Raw genomic sequence first — 16,408 nt, forward strand, 5'->3', positions numbered from 1 at the left:
ACTGGTCCCGGAAGTGACGCATAATTCCGTAGCCGTTGTGTTTCGTCCATAGCGGTTCAGAAATTTAACGCCGTGCAGCGGGCGCACAAATAAACTTAGATTATTTTGATCAGAAATAAAGGTTTTTGTTGACAATCATCATGTATGATCAAGATGAAGGTATGTGTGCGACATTATTAGTGCAGGATACGTTTGTTTCTTGTGTGATTACAGTGAAATGCGTTATAGAAGTTAAGTTTTCAGCGTTAGGTCTACGTTTCTCGCTAAAAGCTAAAGTTAGCTTTGTCGCCGTTAAGCTAGTTGTACAACAGCAATTTAACATTTGTATGATATTTGTGTTTATTTATTATGTGTTTATGCATTTCAGAGTAAAATAAGAACTTAACTATAGATAACTTAATTGTTTTATTAAGTTAAACTTAACAGCAACAGTGTTGTTTCAGCAGTCTTTGCTAGCCTCATTGTGTACAATTTTTATCCACCGAAGTCCCTTTGTAACATCTCTGGTCAACAGATACATAAGTTTATTTTTAAATTGTTGATGTGAATGATACAAATTGCTGATCAAATATGGGACACTGTCTGTGAAATCCAGGTAGTCTATTTTTAGGAGCATCAAAGTTGAATGGCCTTACTCAGTCAAAGTTGTATTGTTCTTTACGTCATCTATTGTAGAATATAGTAAATCAAAAATTCCTCACACCGGGTCACATTTTGAATCACATGCTTTAAAGCACAAATAATAGACATAATATGTACATTTCTGTGTACGTTTTTATTAAACTACATATTCGACTCGTAGATGCTAAATGTAACTAAATTCTATAATGTTTTCTTTTGTAGATATTCAGTATGATGAAGATGATGATGAAATCACCCCTGATCTGTGGCAGGAGGCCTGTTGGATTGTTATCAGGTAATGCACACCAAGATCAGACATTTGGAAAACGAATCTAACTGACTATAACATTGATGCTGTAGTTCACTTCAAACAACTTGTGGGAGTTTCCCACAGTACATAAGATCACATTTGCTTATGTAGCTATCTGACATTGCTTTGAATGTTCCAGTTCGTACTTTGATGAGAAGGGTTTGGTGCGACAGCAGCTGGATTCGTTCGATGAGTTCATCCAGATGTCTGTGCAGCGGATCGTGGAGGATGCTCCGCCCATCGACCTGCAGGCTGAGGCCCAGCACACATCTGGAGAGGTGGAGGATCCGGTGAGTGTCATTACAAGCTTTATTTCATGCACATTTTATTGATTCCTGCTAAGACTAATAAATGTATTTGGTTGCGTTCCCATCTGTAGCCACGATACCTGCTGAAGTTTGAGCAGATCTACCTGTCCAAACCCACTCACTGGGAAAGAGATGGTGCTCCCTCACCCATGATGCCAAATGAGGCCAGACTACGTAATCTTACGTAAGTGATGCCCTTTAGTAGATGGAATAAATATTATTGAGTTGGAGTAGCATGTATACATTTTCTAGAAGTCAAGTCCTGGACTAACATAAATATAAGAGCTGTCCAAACTGAAAACCACTTTCACTGACATCTTAAAATACATCAGTTAACTTTTTTTTATAATTTTGTACTCATTGTCATCAAAACCAGGCCATAAAAATATAATATTTTCTATAAAAAGTTGCTTGTATAGTTGAAAATCTGATTATTACTGATTATTAAAACTGGACTGCAGGTATTCTGCTCCTCTCTATGTGGACATCACAAAAACAATCATAAAGGACGGAGAAGAGCAACAACAGACGCAGCATCAAAAAACCTTCATTGGTAAAATTCCCATCATGCTTCGCTCTACGTACTGTTTGCTGAGCGGCCTGACGGATCGAGATCTCTGCGAGTTGAACGAGTGCCCACTGGACCCAGGAGGCTACTTCATCATCAACGGTTCAGAGAAGGTCTGCTTTGTTTCAAAACTCAAGGCAGCTACTATATGTTAGTTGTATACCTACCTGCCTGCCTGGTTAAAATTAAACTAATCTGTTTTGCTACTTATCTAGGTCCTGATTGCACAAGAGAAGATGGCTACTAACACAGTGTATGTGTTTGCTAAAAAAGACTCCAAGTATGCTTACACTGGAGAGTGTAGATCATGTCTGGAGAACTCCTCCAGACCTACCAGCACCATCTGGGTCAGCATGATGGCCCGTGGAGGACAGGTCAGTCTCTTATGAGGGCTCTATCTCAATACAGCGTTACATATATGCAGTAGCCCATCTGTTCACTGAATCTTTTTCTCATGTGTCCAGGGAGTAAAGAAAAGTGCCATTGGTCAAAGGATTGTCTCTACTTTGCCGTATATCCGGCAGGAAGTGCCCATCATCATTGTGTTTCGAGCTTTGGGCTTTGTGTCTGATAGAGACATCCTTGAACACATCATCTATGACTTTGATGATCCTGAGATGATGGAGATGGTAATGAATCCCCTTTCGTAAGATAAAGAGTGATTTATTTAGAGAAGTGCTGGACTAAAACAGGCTCGTCTCTCCACAGGTCAAACCATCTTTGGATGAGGCCTTTGTGATTCAGGAACAAAACGTAGCTCTGAACTTCATTGGCTCTAGAGGCGCCAAACCCGGTGTCACCAAAGAGAGAAGAATTAAATATGCTAAAGAGGTTCTTCAGAAGGAGGTGCTGCCACACGTTGGTGTATCAGATTTCTGCGAGACCAAAAAGGCGTATTTCTTAGGGTACACTTTTTTTCTTAATATACATACTTATTACAAAATAATAATATATAGGGTTAACATTAAGCAAATATTTCTCTCCATGTTTAGTTACATGGTTCACAGACTGCTATTGGCTGCTCTGGGTAGGCGAGAGCTGGATGACAGAGATCACTACGGCAACAAGAGGCTTGATCTTGCCGGACCTCTGCTTGCATTTCTTTTTAGAGGGTGAGACCACTCAAATTTTATCCATTACAGAGGCCCGTATCAAATAATGCTTGAAGACACCATAATCCATATTTGTCTCTCGTTGCCAGGATGTTCAAGAACCTGCTGAAGGAGATCAGGATGTATGCACAGAAGTTCATTGATAGGGGCAAGGACTTTAATCTGGAGCTGGCCATTAAGACTCGCATCATTTCTGATGGCCTCAAGTACTCGCTAGCCACGGGTAACTGGGGGGATGTGAAGAAAGCCCATCAGGCCAGAGCAGGTGTATCTCAGGTGCGATGATAAAAGCATGAACAGGATGTATGAAAAGGTACAATATTTGTCATGTAACTTGAATGTTATGTTGTTTCACAGGTGTTGAATAGGTTAACATTTGCATCCACTCTCTCCCACCTGCGTCGTGTAAACTCCCCCATCGGGCGAGATGGCAAACTTGCCAAACCTAGACAGCTCCATAACACATTGTGGGGTATGGTGTGCCCTGCCGAGACCCCTGAGGTAGTACCACCAAATGCCTTACTTTGAATCCGAGCATAGATGCGTTCAGAAATTGAGCTGAAATGCTTGGAATTGTTTTGTTTTTTAGGGTCATGCTGTAGGTTTGGTGAAGAATCTGGCTCTTATGGCCTACATCTCTGTGGGTTCTCAGCCCTCCCCCATCCTGGAGTTCTTGGAGGAGTGGAGTATGGAGAACTTGGAAGAAATCTCACCCGCTGCCATTGCAGAGTGAGTGTCATCCTGACCTGTAGGGGGCAGCACCAGACCAGAAATCTACTTCACAATCAATGTTTTTATACAAAATGTTTTATTAATTTGGCTGTATGAATACATAGGGGCGGTTTTACGGACAGGGCTTATTCACTGACCTATCTTAACATATATCAGTGCCATTGTTTTATTCTAAGATGCACACCAGTATTGATTTTTGTAAGATATGTTTGTAATAACTACTTAAATGTGCTAATATAACTAAGGCCTAGTCCTGGATTAATCTGAACCCTGTCTGGGAAATTTGACCCATAGTGTTTAAAAAAAAAAAACTAAACTGAGAAAATGTATGTTGATTTCTTTAGTGCAACTAAGATTTTTGTGAACGGCTGTTGGGTCGGCATTCATAAAGACCCTGAGCAACTGATGAACACTTTACGAAAACTGAGGAGACAGATGGACATCATCGTGTCTGAGGTGTGACATTACACTTATTTCTTCTTGGGATGCAAAACGATTAAATTGAAATGAAAAAAAATTTATTCACGTGCCCTCATAATCTTTTATCAAAAACGCAAATCTTGTCCTCCAAACAATCTCTCCCAACTGCTCGTCTTATGAAAGGTGGACAGGGTCTGGAAAAGATTGCAGCAATAAGCAACGTGACCTAACTTTAAACGATCCAATTAGTTCTCAATGGACAATTCAAGTCTCGTTTCACTCTGATATACGTCACCACGGGGAAAATAAGACAATTGCTACTTTCATTGTGACTTAAATCGTGACTAATCGTTTGCAGAATAAAAGTATTTGTTTACGTCTCGTGTGTACCATGTATAATAATTATGTGTATATAAAAACACAATGTTTATATTTATGAAAAAAATTTGTTAAATATTTATAATTATATATAGTATAATATAAATTATATAAAAATGTAAAAACACACGCATTAATATTTATTAAATATATATAAAACACACACATGCAAATATATACTTAGTTATTATACGCAGTACACACACATATGGGATGTAAACAAAAACTTTTATTCTGCAATTATTTGTATAAAATTAGGGCTGCAAAACGATTAGTGACATTTCCCGGTATACATATGACATTATATGGTAATAAAAACTAAATTTCTTCTAAGTTCTCTATTAAAAAATAACTGTTGCATATTTGCTTTTTATATTAAAACACTAATGCTACGTACACACCAAACGCATAGCATCGCATTGCTCGCTCTAGATTACTCGTGGGATTTAACTTTGTCTCATGCTATTTTTTTCCCTGAGTTAAATACTTTCAACTTGCGCGAAGGCACATTTGAGGCGAATAGCGCGATTTTGCAGCCATCACGCCGCCCAATTCGCATCGCCCCGCGCATCTGGTTGCGTCTTTGCATTGACTTTTTATGTAATCTACTCGTGCAAAACGTTGAACTTGCATTTGGTGTGTATGCCCCATAAGCCTCTTTTTCAATGGAGTCACATTATACATATAATTTTTGTGGTATTTTTTACTGACATTAACATGTTTATGTGGTACCATAAACATTTTTTGTTGTGCTATAGGTGTCGATGATCCGAGACATTCGTGAAAGGGAGATCAGGATCTACACTGATGCTGGTAGGATCTGCCGTCCTCTTCTCATCGTGGAGAAACAGAAACTACTTCTGAAGAGGCGACACATCGACCAGCTTAAGGAAAGGGAATATAATAACTACAGGTACAAAGACGTGTGAATATTATTTCAGGATGGTTGTGTTTTTTTTTACTTTTCCATTCTAATGAAGGATCTCTCTGCAGTTGGCAAGACCTGGTGGCCAGCGGTGTTGTTGAATATATCGACACCTTAGAAGAGGAGACTGTGATGTTGGCTATGACTCCCGATGACCTTCAGGAGAAGAGCGTGGCTTATTGCTCCACTTACACACATTGTGAGATCCACCCGTCCATGATCCTGGGAGTCTGTGCATCCATCATTCCCTTCCCTGATCACAACCAGGTACCACCAACATGATTTCAGTCTTTTGACTTTGTCAATATCAAAGAAATCAAGGTTATATTTTCACACAGTGTGAATGATTTTATGTAGTAAATCACAAAATGGTCACAAATATGTAGATGATTTCAATACCCCCACAATAGCAGAACTTAGCAGGCAATATTAAAAGCTTATTGGTTTCAATCTCCTATCAACAGTCTCCCAGAAACACGTACCAGTCTGCTATGGGTAAACAAGCCATGGGAGTTTACATCACCAACTTTCACGTGCGTATGGACACCCTGGCCCACGTGCTGTACTACCCTCAGAAACCTCTCGTCACTACACGCTCCATGGAGTACCTGCGCTTCAGAGAGCTGCCAGCAGGTCATCTGTCCATCACACTGATACACACAGATGTAGTAATAGTGATTATTCAATTCAATTCAATTCAATTCAATTCAATTCAATTTTATTTATATAGCGCTTTTCACAAAAGTCAATTGTTTCAAAGCAGCTTTACATAAATAGAAGCAGTGAAAAGCACAGAAAACGACAGATAGCACAACAGAATACATGATAGCATGAGCAGTTAAATTTGCTGCGGCTATGACTCAATATTATAATTGCACGTATTACTAAAGCAACGTATAGAAGAGGAAGCTAGGTAAAGCCCAAAAAGGCTGCCTCCCCGGGGTGAAAAACCCCCTAGGAGAAAAAAAAACCCCGTGCTTTTATCCGAGGAAAAATAAGTCCTAGGAGGGAAAAACCCTTGGGAGAACGGAAATGGAGATTTAGCGGAGATTAAGCGGTTCTGCCGGTGATCGTTGGTCAGGTATCAGCTGGGCATAACGTTGAAGGACGGCCAGTAGATCAGAGGTGTGCCGACTTTCACATCTACCGGGACTGGGTCTGTTTGTCTCGTCCTCGGGTCGAGGACGAGACAGGGAGAGAAAAACAAAATCGTATTAGCGTAGCAGCCGTTCATATGTATTGAAGTGTCACACAGTGATGTGGTTTAACTCAGCTTAGTTCCAGACAGACTAAATATTGCGGCATAATAATATTATCCACAGTTGAGGATTTAGCAAATTGGGGGCCCAATGCGAGGGTATATATGGTAAATAAGGGTCACCTTCCGATCTTTAAGAGAAAATGAAACCTGACGACCCGTTTGACTAAGGCCTAAAGCCCCACTGTCGTCGTTAATGCAGGTTCAGTGGCAAACGGGTCTATATTGTATACCATTTACAGGACCAGGAGAAGACGCCAAAAACATCGCAACCCGACCATACGTGTTAACCCGTTTGACTAAGGCCGGAAGCCCCACTGTCGTCGTTAATGCAGGTTCAGTGGCAAACGGGTCTGTATGGCATACTATTCATAAGACTTACGATAGCGCCAAAATCGCAGCCCGACCATACGTGCCAACCCGTTTGACTAAGGCTGGAGGCCCCACTGTCGTCGTTAATGCAGGTTCAGTGGCAAACGGGTCTGTATGGCATACTATTCACAAGACACACGAAAGCGCGAAAAACGCAACCCGACCATACATACCAACCCGTTTGACTAAGGCTGGAGGCCCCACTGTCGTCGTTAATGCAGGTTCAGTGGCAAACGGGTCTGTATGGCATACTATTCATAAGACTTACGATAGCGCCAAAATTGCAACCCGACCATACGTGCCAACCCGTTTGACTAAGGCTGGAGGCCCCACTGTCGTCGTTAATGCAGGTTCAGTGGCAAACGGGTATGTATGGCATACTATTCACAAGACACACGAAAGCGCGAAAAACGCAACCCGACCATACATACCAACCCGTTTGACTAAGGCTGGAGGCCCCACTGTCGTCGTTAATGCAGGTTCAGTGGCAAACGGGTCTGTATGGCATACTATTCACAAGACACACGAAAGCACCAAAATCGCAACCCGACCATACGTGCCAAACCGTTTGACTAAGGCCGAAAGCCCCACTGTCGTCGTTAATGCAGGTTCAGTGGCAAACGGTGGCAAACTATTTAATGCAATTCATTTTAAGTGTTCATGTAGAAAAGGTTTTTATTTATTTATTTGGTTGGTCTGTGTTATGACCGTGAGTGCTTTGTTCCGTGAAAATAACTATTGCGAGTTAAGAACCTTTACTAGACAAATTATGCGAATGCTTTGTTGAAGAGAAAAGTTTTAAGTCTAGATTTAAAATGATCGACTGTGTCTGATTCTCGGACATCGGTTGGTAAATCATTCCAGAGCTTAGGGGCTAAGTAGTAAAAGGATCTTCCACTTTTAGACACTTTTGATAGTCTAGGGATAATCAATAGGCCAGAATTTTGCGACCGTAGTGTGCGTGATGGATTGTATTCTGATAGTAATTCTCTAAGATATGAGGGTGCTAAGCCATTTAAAGCTTTGTAGGTGATTAATGATATTTTAAATTGGATGCGATATTTAACTGGTAGCCAGTGTAAAGATGCCAGAATTGGGCTTATGTGGTCATACTTCTTAGATCGAGTAAGTACCCTTGCAGAAGCGTTTTGAACTAGCTGAAGCTTGTTGACCTGATTTGAATGGCATCCCCCGAGTAGCGAGTTACAATAGTCTATTCTAGAGGTCATAAAAGCATGAATAAGCTTCTCTGCGTCAGATGTAGACAGTATATGGCGTATTTTTGAGATATTTCTAAGATGGAAGAATGCTGTGCGGCAGACGTTGGCAATATGACTATCAAAGGATAAGTTGCTGTCGAACATCACACCTAAGTTCCTAACCGTGGAAGATGGCACCACAGTACAGCCATCTATGTGCAATTTGTAATCTGACATATTATGTTTGTAGCGATTTGGTTCAATAATAAGTACCTCTGTCTTATTGGAGTTGAGCTTAAGAAAGTTATGTGCCATCCAGTCACTAACATCGCTAATGCAGTCTTTTAGCTTAGAAAACGTGTGTGTTTCGCTGGGATGCGAGGAGATGTAAAGCTGGGTATCATCCGCATAGCAGTGAAAACTTATGTTGTGTTTCCTGATAATGTCTCCTAGGGGTAACATGTATAACGAGAACAGGATAGGACCTAAAACTGATCCCTGCGGTACACCGTATTTAACCAGGGAGTGATATGACTCTTCCTCATTTACATAAACAAAGTGATAGCGATTGGTTAGATATGACCTAAACCAGGCTAGCGCCTGACCACTGATACCAACATAGTTTTCTAGTCTATTGAGTAGGATTCTGTGGTCTATTGTGTCAAATGCTGCACTAAGGTCTAGTAATATAAGAATTGAGATTTCACCACGATCGGATGTTAATAGGAGGTCATTTGTAACTCTAAGCAACGCTGTCTCTGTGCTATGGTGGGGCCTGAATCCTGATTGGAACTTTTCATATGTACTATTATTTGTCAAGAATGTGCGTAACTGGCTTGCCACTACCTTTTCTAATATTTTCGAAAGAAAAGGGAGATTTGAGATTGGTCTAAAGTTATTAAGTTCTCCTTGGTCAAGCTGTGGTTTTTTAATCAGCGGTTTAATAACTGCTAGTTTGAAAGCTGTTGGAACGTATCCTATTTCTAGCGATGAGTTAAAGATATTTAGAACCGGGGTTGACACTACAGGGAATACTTCTTTAAGTAGTTTTGTGGGAACGGGGTCTAATATACAGGACGATGATTTGGATGATGTGACTAGTTTAGAGAGCTCATCTATTGTAGTAGGTTTAAATGAATCAAGATGTTCGTATGGTAGTCTAGTGTTAAGTGAACTAATGGGTAGAGTGGTGGCTGCCTGGGTAGCTACGATGTTTTCCCTAATAGCCGAAATTTTGTTAGAAAAGAAGTTCATGAAGTCGTTACTATTGTGTTGAAGTTTACTATTGGTTTCTGTTTGTTCTTTGTTTCTAGTCAGTTTCGCAACTGTGCTAAAGAGGAAACGAGGGTTATTATGATTCTCATTTATAAGCTTGCTAAGATATGTAGATCTGGCGGTTTTAATAGCCTGTCTGTAGTGTTTAACACTCTGTTTCCATGCTGCGCGCCATACTTCTAACTTTGTGCTTCTATAATTTCTTTCCATTTTTCTAGCTGCCTTTTTAAGGGCTGCTGTGTGATGGTCATACCATGGAGCTGGTGGTTTTTCTTTGAATCTCTTTTTTCGAATGGGAGCAACGGCATCCAATGTGTTAGAACAGACATTGTTTAGGTTTTCTATTTCAATATCTAGATCGTCACAGTTATCTGCTACATGTTTCATTTGGGACAGGTCTGGAAGAGTGCTAATAAAGCTATCTTTAGTGGTGGAAATTATTGTTCTGGCTAGTCGGTAGCATGTTGTAGATTGAGTGATCCTAATAATTATATAATTATATAATTATATTATTACCGTGTTTGATTTAAAACATAAGCTCCCTCTAGAGCAGTGGTCTCCAACATGGTGCCCACGGGCACGAGGTTGCCCGCATTGTGTGAGTTGCCCGCCAAAAATGTATTTATTACATATTTTTTATATTAGCTTGGCTTCTTTTATGTATGTTAACATTTGATAAATCATATAAAAAAAATTCAACAAGTAAACAAAATTTTGAGTAGAATAAAAAGTAACCCTCCAGCTCACAAAAACGTTGGAGAGCCCTGCTCTAGAGTAAAGGGTCATTACGGATGATAACAATACCTATAAGTATAAAAATATCGCCATAATACCATCTATACACATACATGTTTAAAGTATTAAAATCATTCAGTTATAGCAAACCACTGCCATCTGCACATTTGCAATATTTTGGTCTTTCGGCCCTACTCCAGAGGGAGGGTGTATGGTTTATGCATGAGCCAAGTTATCACATACATTGTGGGCTATATATTAAATTAAAGTAGGTTTGGATTGTATATAAATGTTACTTCAGAAAGAGTCATTTAAATATTTTGTTTAAAGGCATCAATTCTATTGTGGCTATTGCTTCATATACTGGATACAACCAGGAAGATTCTGTCATCATGAACCGTTCGGCTGTGGATCGTGGATTCTTCAGGTATGTCGTCTTCTAGGTAGATGTTTGCTGGTGACATAAGAGGTGTTTTGGTCGATCGGATTGCAAGCGGACCACGCTAAATATCGGTGTAAACGGGGTGTAATGTATTGAGCTCGTCCACTTTCCACCACATACAGATTAGTCGGATTGCTTTTGTGGTGTAGATGTTCATGTGGTCAAATGTGTTTGAGTACCCACAAAACACAGCCTATTCTTCGCATATTGATCTAATGCAATGTATCGAGCACAATGCTTTACCATAGGACATGACTTCTAGAGCAAACACATAGTGTACAGCGCCACCTTTAGGTTTTTATTTATAAAACTTAAGCGGCTGCTTTCTGCACTTTCATTTTATGAGCGTTTGAAAGTGGCACAAGCTTATTTGATCAATTGGGTGAAATATCAGAGAAAGCTCGTACACATACATCTATAAAACTCATGCAGCATGTTTAACAATACAAGCAGCGGGCTATGACCTAATATTAGTTTGGGTCAGTTTAAACCGCAAGTGTCACTTCTCCCGCTCGCGTTTAAACGAAGCAGACGGACTCGCCCACAAAGTAATCAGGACAGACGCAGTCGAAAGTGTACAAAAGAGATGGATTAATATACCAGGTGTTAACGTTAATGTGTTCATCTTGTCCACTTGTGATTAGGGCTGGGCAAAAAAAATCAATTTTTCGATTAATCGTATTTTTTTTTTACGTTGTCAATTAAAAATCGATTCTCAAAGGCCACGAATCGTTAAAAAAAAGAAAGAAATAACCGGATCATGTTTGATCAAGGAATGTGACTTGACTTTTTTCAGCATAGGTTTTTCATCTTGCATCAAAATTTTATTGTATTTAACAATAATTGTATGCATTTAAAAATTAGAGGTGGGTCCTGTTTTAATGTACCCAAGTATACTTAAAATAAAAAAGTGTAATATACAGGTTGGTTTCTTAATTTCTTTTAATTAAATACCCACTTGTAAACTAATGTTCACAGTTTTTTTTTATAAATATAGTATTTGTATTAAATCTATGTTCATTGAGTTGAATCGAGTATAAGAATCGGAATCGGACCGAGAATCGAAACTGAATCAATCTGTTAGCTTATGAATCGAAATCGAAACGATCCGGAACATCTGAATCGATACCCAGCTTTACTTGTGATCTGATCGACCAAAATGTATCTTAAATGGATAGTTCACCCAAAAATGAAAATTTTGATAAATGATGGTAAGCACGCAGCTGATTGGAACCATTGACTTTTATAGTAGGAAAAAATATATATATAATTTTTTTTTTTGGGGGGGGGTGATTTATCCTTTTAATACCAGGTTTAAGAAGCCTTGTAGATGCGAGCAAAGTTTGAATTAAACCATCTCTGATTTCAGGTCAGTGTTCTACCGCTCGTATAAGGAGCAGGAATCGAAGAAAGGCTTTGACCAGGAAGAGATCTTTGAGAAACCCACCAGAGAGACCTGTCAAGGTAACCCTCATCTCAACCCAACTAAATAAAATACTGCAAAGAATGATAAATCTCATTGACATGAGCAGAATTTTGTACCATAAACTTTCAGTATAACTCACTATTCACAACCCCAGTGAAAAATCTCCCAACTTGCAATGTAAATGATATTCATGTCCAGTTAGTACGAAAAGTCAGATTGACACGGCTGAACTGTGCTTTATCGTGTTTATCATGCATGGTTAAGAATTCTTGTGAAGTTTATCAGTCAAGTTTAAATAGGTTTATCTCCCGTTCTTGTTTTTCAGGCATGCGACACGCCATCTATGACAAACTAGATGACGATGGTTTGATCGCTCCCGGTGTGCGTGTATCCGGCGAGGACGTCATCATCGGAAAAACCGTGACTCTTCCCGAGAACGACGATGAGATGGATAGCACCAACCGTCGCTACACTAAGAGAGACTGTAGCACTTTTCTGCGCACAAGTGAGACTGGCATTGTCGACCAAGTCATGGTCACGCTAAACCAGGAGGGCTACAAGTTCTGCAAAATCAGAGTACGTATTCATGTAGCTTTAAATCCGTTCATCTTTATTACTCGGCTCTCCAGCATACTTGATGCTGATTGGTTGCTCATACTTTTCTGCTTATCTGGGTACTTTGAGTCTTTATATGAAATGCATCACGGCAGTATAAATAAAATAGGAAATATTTACTGGTCACCAAGTATTTTACATCCATTTTTGTGTGACATTATTGCAAAATAATTTAAAGCTGAATTTTTTGCATCTCTTTAATAAATCAGAAACCTCATAATTGTTGATTTTATAGACCAACATAGTGACTTGGTTTGTAAATACTCCTTGTGTTCAAACAGGTGCGTTCAGTTCGCATTCCCCAAATCGGAGACAAGTTCGCCAGTCGTCACGGACAAAAGGGTACCTGTGGTATCCAATACAGACAAGAGGTGAGAAACCGATTACAAAAGGCATTTCGTGAGAAAATTCACTTCTCATGTGGCCTTTCTTTCCCTGATTCTCGAGCGTGTAGGCTTGCTTTGTTTAGACTAGCGTGCATTCGAAGGTCTTCGCACAGGATGTTACTCCTAAACATCTCCTGATAGCACACCGACATTATAAACAAGCGCAGATGTCTGACCCTGAATGTGTTGTCTGTTTAGGACATGCCTTTCACGTGTGAAGGTATCACTCCCGACATTATCATCAATCCTCACGCCATCCCGTCCAGAATGACAGTCGGCCATTTGATCGAGTGTCTGCAAGGGAAGGTAGGTTTGTATTTTCGTCCTTGTATTTTGTTGTGTCTTTTGAGAACATCTGTTGATAGAAACGGGGCTGCAAACATTTTCCAGATGTCATGTTGACATGTTTGCTCGTTTGTAAACATCAAAGGTCATTTTAGATTGGATACATTTGTGATATTTTTTTTTTAAACACATCCAGCCTCAACATGCTGAACACTTCCTGTTTGCTTCCTTAGGTTTCTGCAAACAAAGGAGAGATCGGTGATGCCACACCATTCAACGACGCTGTGAACGTACAAAAAGTCTCCAACCTGCTGTCAGAATATGGCTACCATCTGAGAGGAAATGAGGTGAGCTGTTTTAAATCATTGCCAGGGTGGTACTATTCAAGATTGAACTCTTTCCCTTATTTCTGTTTTCATAGGTTTTGTATAACGGTTTCACTGGTCGTAAGCTCACCTCACAGATCTTCATTGGACCCACATACTACCAGCGTCTGAAGCACATGGTGGATGATAAGATTCACTCCAGGGCCCGTGGGCCGGTCCAGATTCTCAACAGACAGCCCATGGAGGGCAGATCACGGTAAGATGGGGTCAACCACCAGATAAACAGAATCTTATGAATGATGAAAGAAAGGCTTGATGTGTTTAAGCGTGCATTTATACACTTTCCTGTAGCTTCATTGGTAAAGCATTGGGTTAGCAGCGTAAAACGTTGTGGGTTTGAAACAAAAGTCGCTAGTTTGCACTTTGCATAAAAATGTCTACCAAACCTAAATTCTTCTAGAAGTGAATTAATTAAAAAAATAAATCTGGTTGACTGTTTTATGCAGTGATGGTGGGCTGCGATTCGGAGAGATGGAACGTGATTGTCAGATTGCTCACGGTGCAGCGCAGTTCCTGAAGGAAAGGCTATTCGAGGCATCTGACCCGTACCAGGTCCACGTTTGCAATCTGTGCGGTCTCATGGCCATCGCCAACACTCGCACGCACACCTACGAGTGCAGGGGCTGCCGCAACAAGACACAGGTGAGCGGGTATTCGTAGACATCTTGCATAATCTCTGCATCCTTAAAATTGTGTATTAACACACATTTAGGTTTGTGACCATTGCAAGGCTATGAATGTCTTCAAATTTAATTCAGGAACGTCAAAGCATCTTTAAACAGTACATGCACAAAATATATGGAGAGGCGATATATTGCCATTGTGTTGGTTTGCGTAAAAGAAATGCCATTAACTTTTTTAGCCGATCACGATTCTGTTTGCGGCATAGACTGTTAAAATATGGACGTACAGGGTTTCCACGGGTCCTTAAAAATCCTTGAAAGTTTGTGAATCTGGGGGAAAAAGTTTTTGAAAATGTTTGGGGTCAACAGTTTTTAAAAAACATATTTCTGGGTTTTTTGGCTTGTTAGCTGTACACCCTGTCAGCCAGCAGCTTTTAGGCATTATTCTGTTTTTTGTTATAAGCCAGAAATGAGAACGAGGGAGCCTCACGCAATACAAAGTCAATGGAGACGGATGAATTGTTTTCCCCACGGTGGGCGTGGTTTTCAGGTTATGACGCGTTGCGTCTCTATTATAATTTAAACAGATAAGTTCTAAAAAAAAAAATTCACTCCCTCATAGGGCTGTCACAATTATGAAATTTGGCTGATGGTTAATTGTTTAATAAATTGTGACGGTGAATTTTTTACTGTTTATTGCTTTGACATTTAATTCTCATTAATTTTTTTTGTTGTGATTATATAAATGAAATCTTTTGCAAGGTTTATCTGCCAGTAAATATTTATACACACAACACATTTTTAAAAGTAATCTGATACTGTCTCATTTATACAGGCGCTGCAGCTCCCCCTTGTGTTTTTTAGAGAGATGTGCAATCATCACGGTGATCTGAAATCATTGCGATGAGGTCAAACAATTGCAATGAGATGATTATTTGATCATTGTGACAGCTCTACCACCTCACAATTGTCCTAAAGGGCAAAATTACCTATATAGATTTACACGATAATATTTATTTGTTTTATTTAGAATATTTCTCTTTTTTTATTTAATGTCTTAATATTCTTAAAAATGAAAAGTTGTGTTCTTTAAAAATGGTGTGCTTGGATTATTATGCTATTTTATTGTCATTATATAATCTGTGACATGAAATGGTCTCAAAATGGCATTAATATCGATTATCGTCATTTTTCCTATAGCTATAGTAACCAGCCTCACAGCCTTTTTTTCATAGTGCTAATGTTGTTGTTTTTGGAAATCAACTCCTTTTTTGCTCTTTCAGATTTCTCTGGTCAGGATGCCGTACGCCTGTAAACTCTTATTCCAGGAGCTGATGTCTATGAGCATCGCCCCACGAATGATGACCAGCTGAACGCCCACGCAGCGGAATCATGGGAAACAGGAACCTGGGAGAATGGAGCAAATCGTATTGATTTTGAATGGATCCCAACAGCACTTCCTGTCTGCTGGGCTTCTGTACTTTTATATTTTGTTGTTTTTCCATGTGTTGTTATTGTGCTGGAACAGCAATGTTTTGGTTTTCGCCCTAATAAAATAAAGCTTTTTTAAAAAACCGTTTTAAGTCATCTTTACTCTGTGCTGAAGGTTATTAAACGTTATAAGACGTTTTTTTTAAAGGTGCCAAAGAATGCATTGTTTTCTGATATCTACATAGAAGGTATGTAACTCTATTAAGTGCTAAAAATATCCAGAGATGGTTTTACGTGTCCATTTACTACCCTAGGATTTGCCTTTAGAATAAAATGGTCTATTATGAATAATAATGTTGAGCTCTGCTCTGATTGGCTGTTTCTCAGAGCAGCTCCTTCAGTAGCTCTCTCTGTGTGTGTGTGTGTAAACAGACCTTATGTCTGAGTCTGTATTAGACGAATATACAGATTTTAAAGAATAATTAATTGTTCAGAGATTATTAATGGACATTTCTGAATGATACGTGTTTTTTTTAGCCTAAACGCTAACATATAGCATTAACTAGCATATAGTGCTAACTCAGCAGTCACAACTTTGTTT

General features: G+C 39.5%; 1 protein-coding gene across 1 annotated transcript; it reads left to right on the top strand.

The window, feature by feature from the left end:
* Positions 1 to 34: 34 nt before the first annotated feature.
* On the top strand, positions 35 to 15,955 carry polr2b (RNA polymerase II subunit B). Its single transcript, XM_065263862.2, has 25 exons — positions 35 to 159; positions 844 to 916; positions 1,071 to 1,221; positions 1,311 to 1,423; positions 1,701 to 1,920; positions 2,023 to 2,181; positions 2,272 to 2,436; positions 2,516 to 2,712; positions 2,800 to 2,919; positions 3,009 to 3,195; positions 3,277 to 3,420; positions 3,509 to 3,648; positions 3,996 to 4,107; positions 5,208 to 5,362; positions 5,443 to 5,641; positions 5,839 to 6,007; positions 10,544 to 10,640; positions 12,025 to 12,119; positions 12,407 to 12,657; positions 12,978 to 13,067; positions 13,281 to 13,388; positions 13,601 to 13,714; positions 13,789 to 13,949; positions 14,200 to 14,395; positions 15,660 to 15,955. Exons 1-25 carry the CDS (start codon positions 141 to 143, stop codon positions 15,747 to 15,749), a joined length of 3,525 nt encoding a protein of 1,174 aa, XP_065119934.1. The 5' UTR covers positions 35 to 140; the 3' UTR covers positions 15,750 to 15,955.
* Positions 15,956 to 16,408: the final 453 nt, after the last annotated feature.

This window comes from Paramisgurnus dabryanus, chromosome 16 (assembly GCF_030506205.2).
Source record: "Paramisgurnus dabryanus chromosome 16, PD_genome_1.1, whole genome shotgun sequence".
NCBI lineage: Eukaryota > Metazoa > Chordata > Actinopteri > Cypriniformes > Cobitidae > Paramisgurnus > Paramisgurnus dabryanus.

Bases quoted from the DNA above. Each gene is read 5' to 3' on its own strand.
- polr2b (XM_065263862.2), top strand. The intron at 2,182-2,271 runs GTCAGTCTCTTA...TCATGTGTCCAG, and splicing joins TGATGGCCCGTGGAGGACAG to GGAGTAAAGAAAAGTGCCAT. The intron at 3,196-3,276 runs GTGCGATGATAA...GTTGTTTCACAG, and splicing joins CCAGAGCAGGTGTATCTCAG to GTGTTGAATAGGTTAACATT.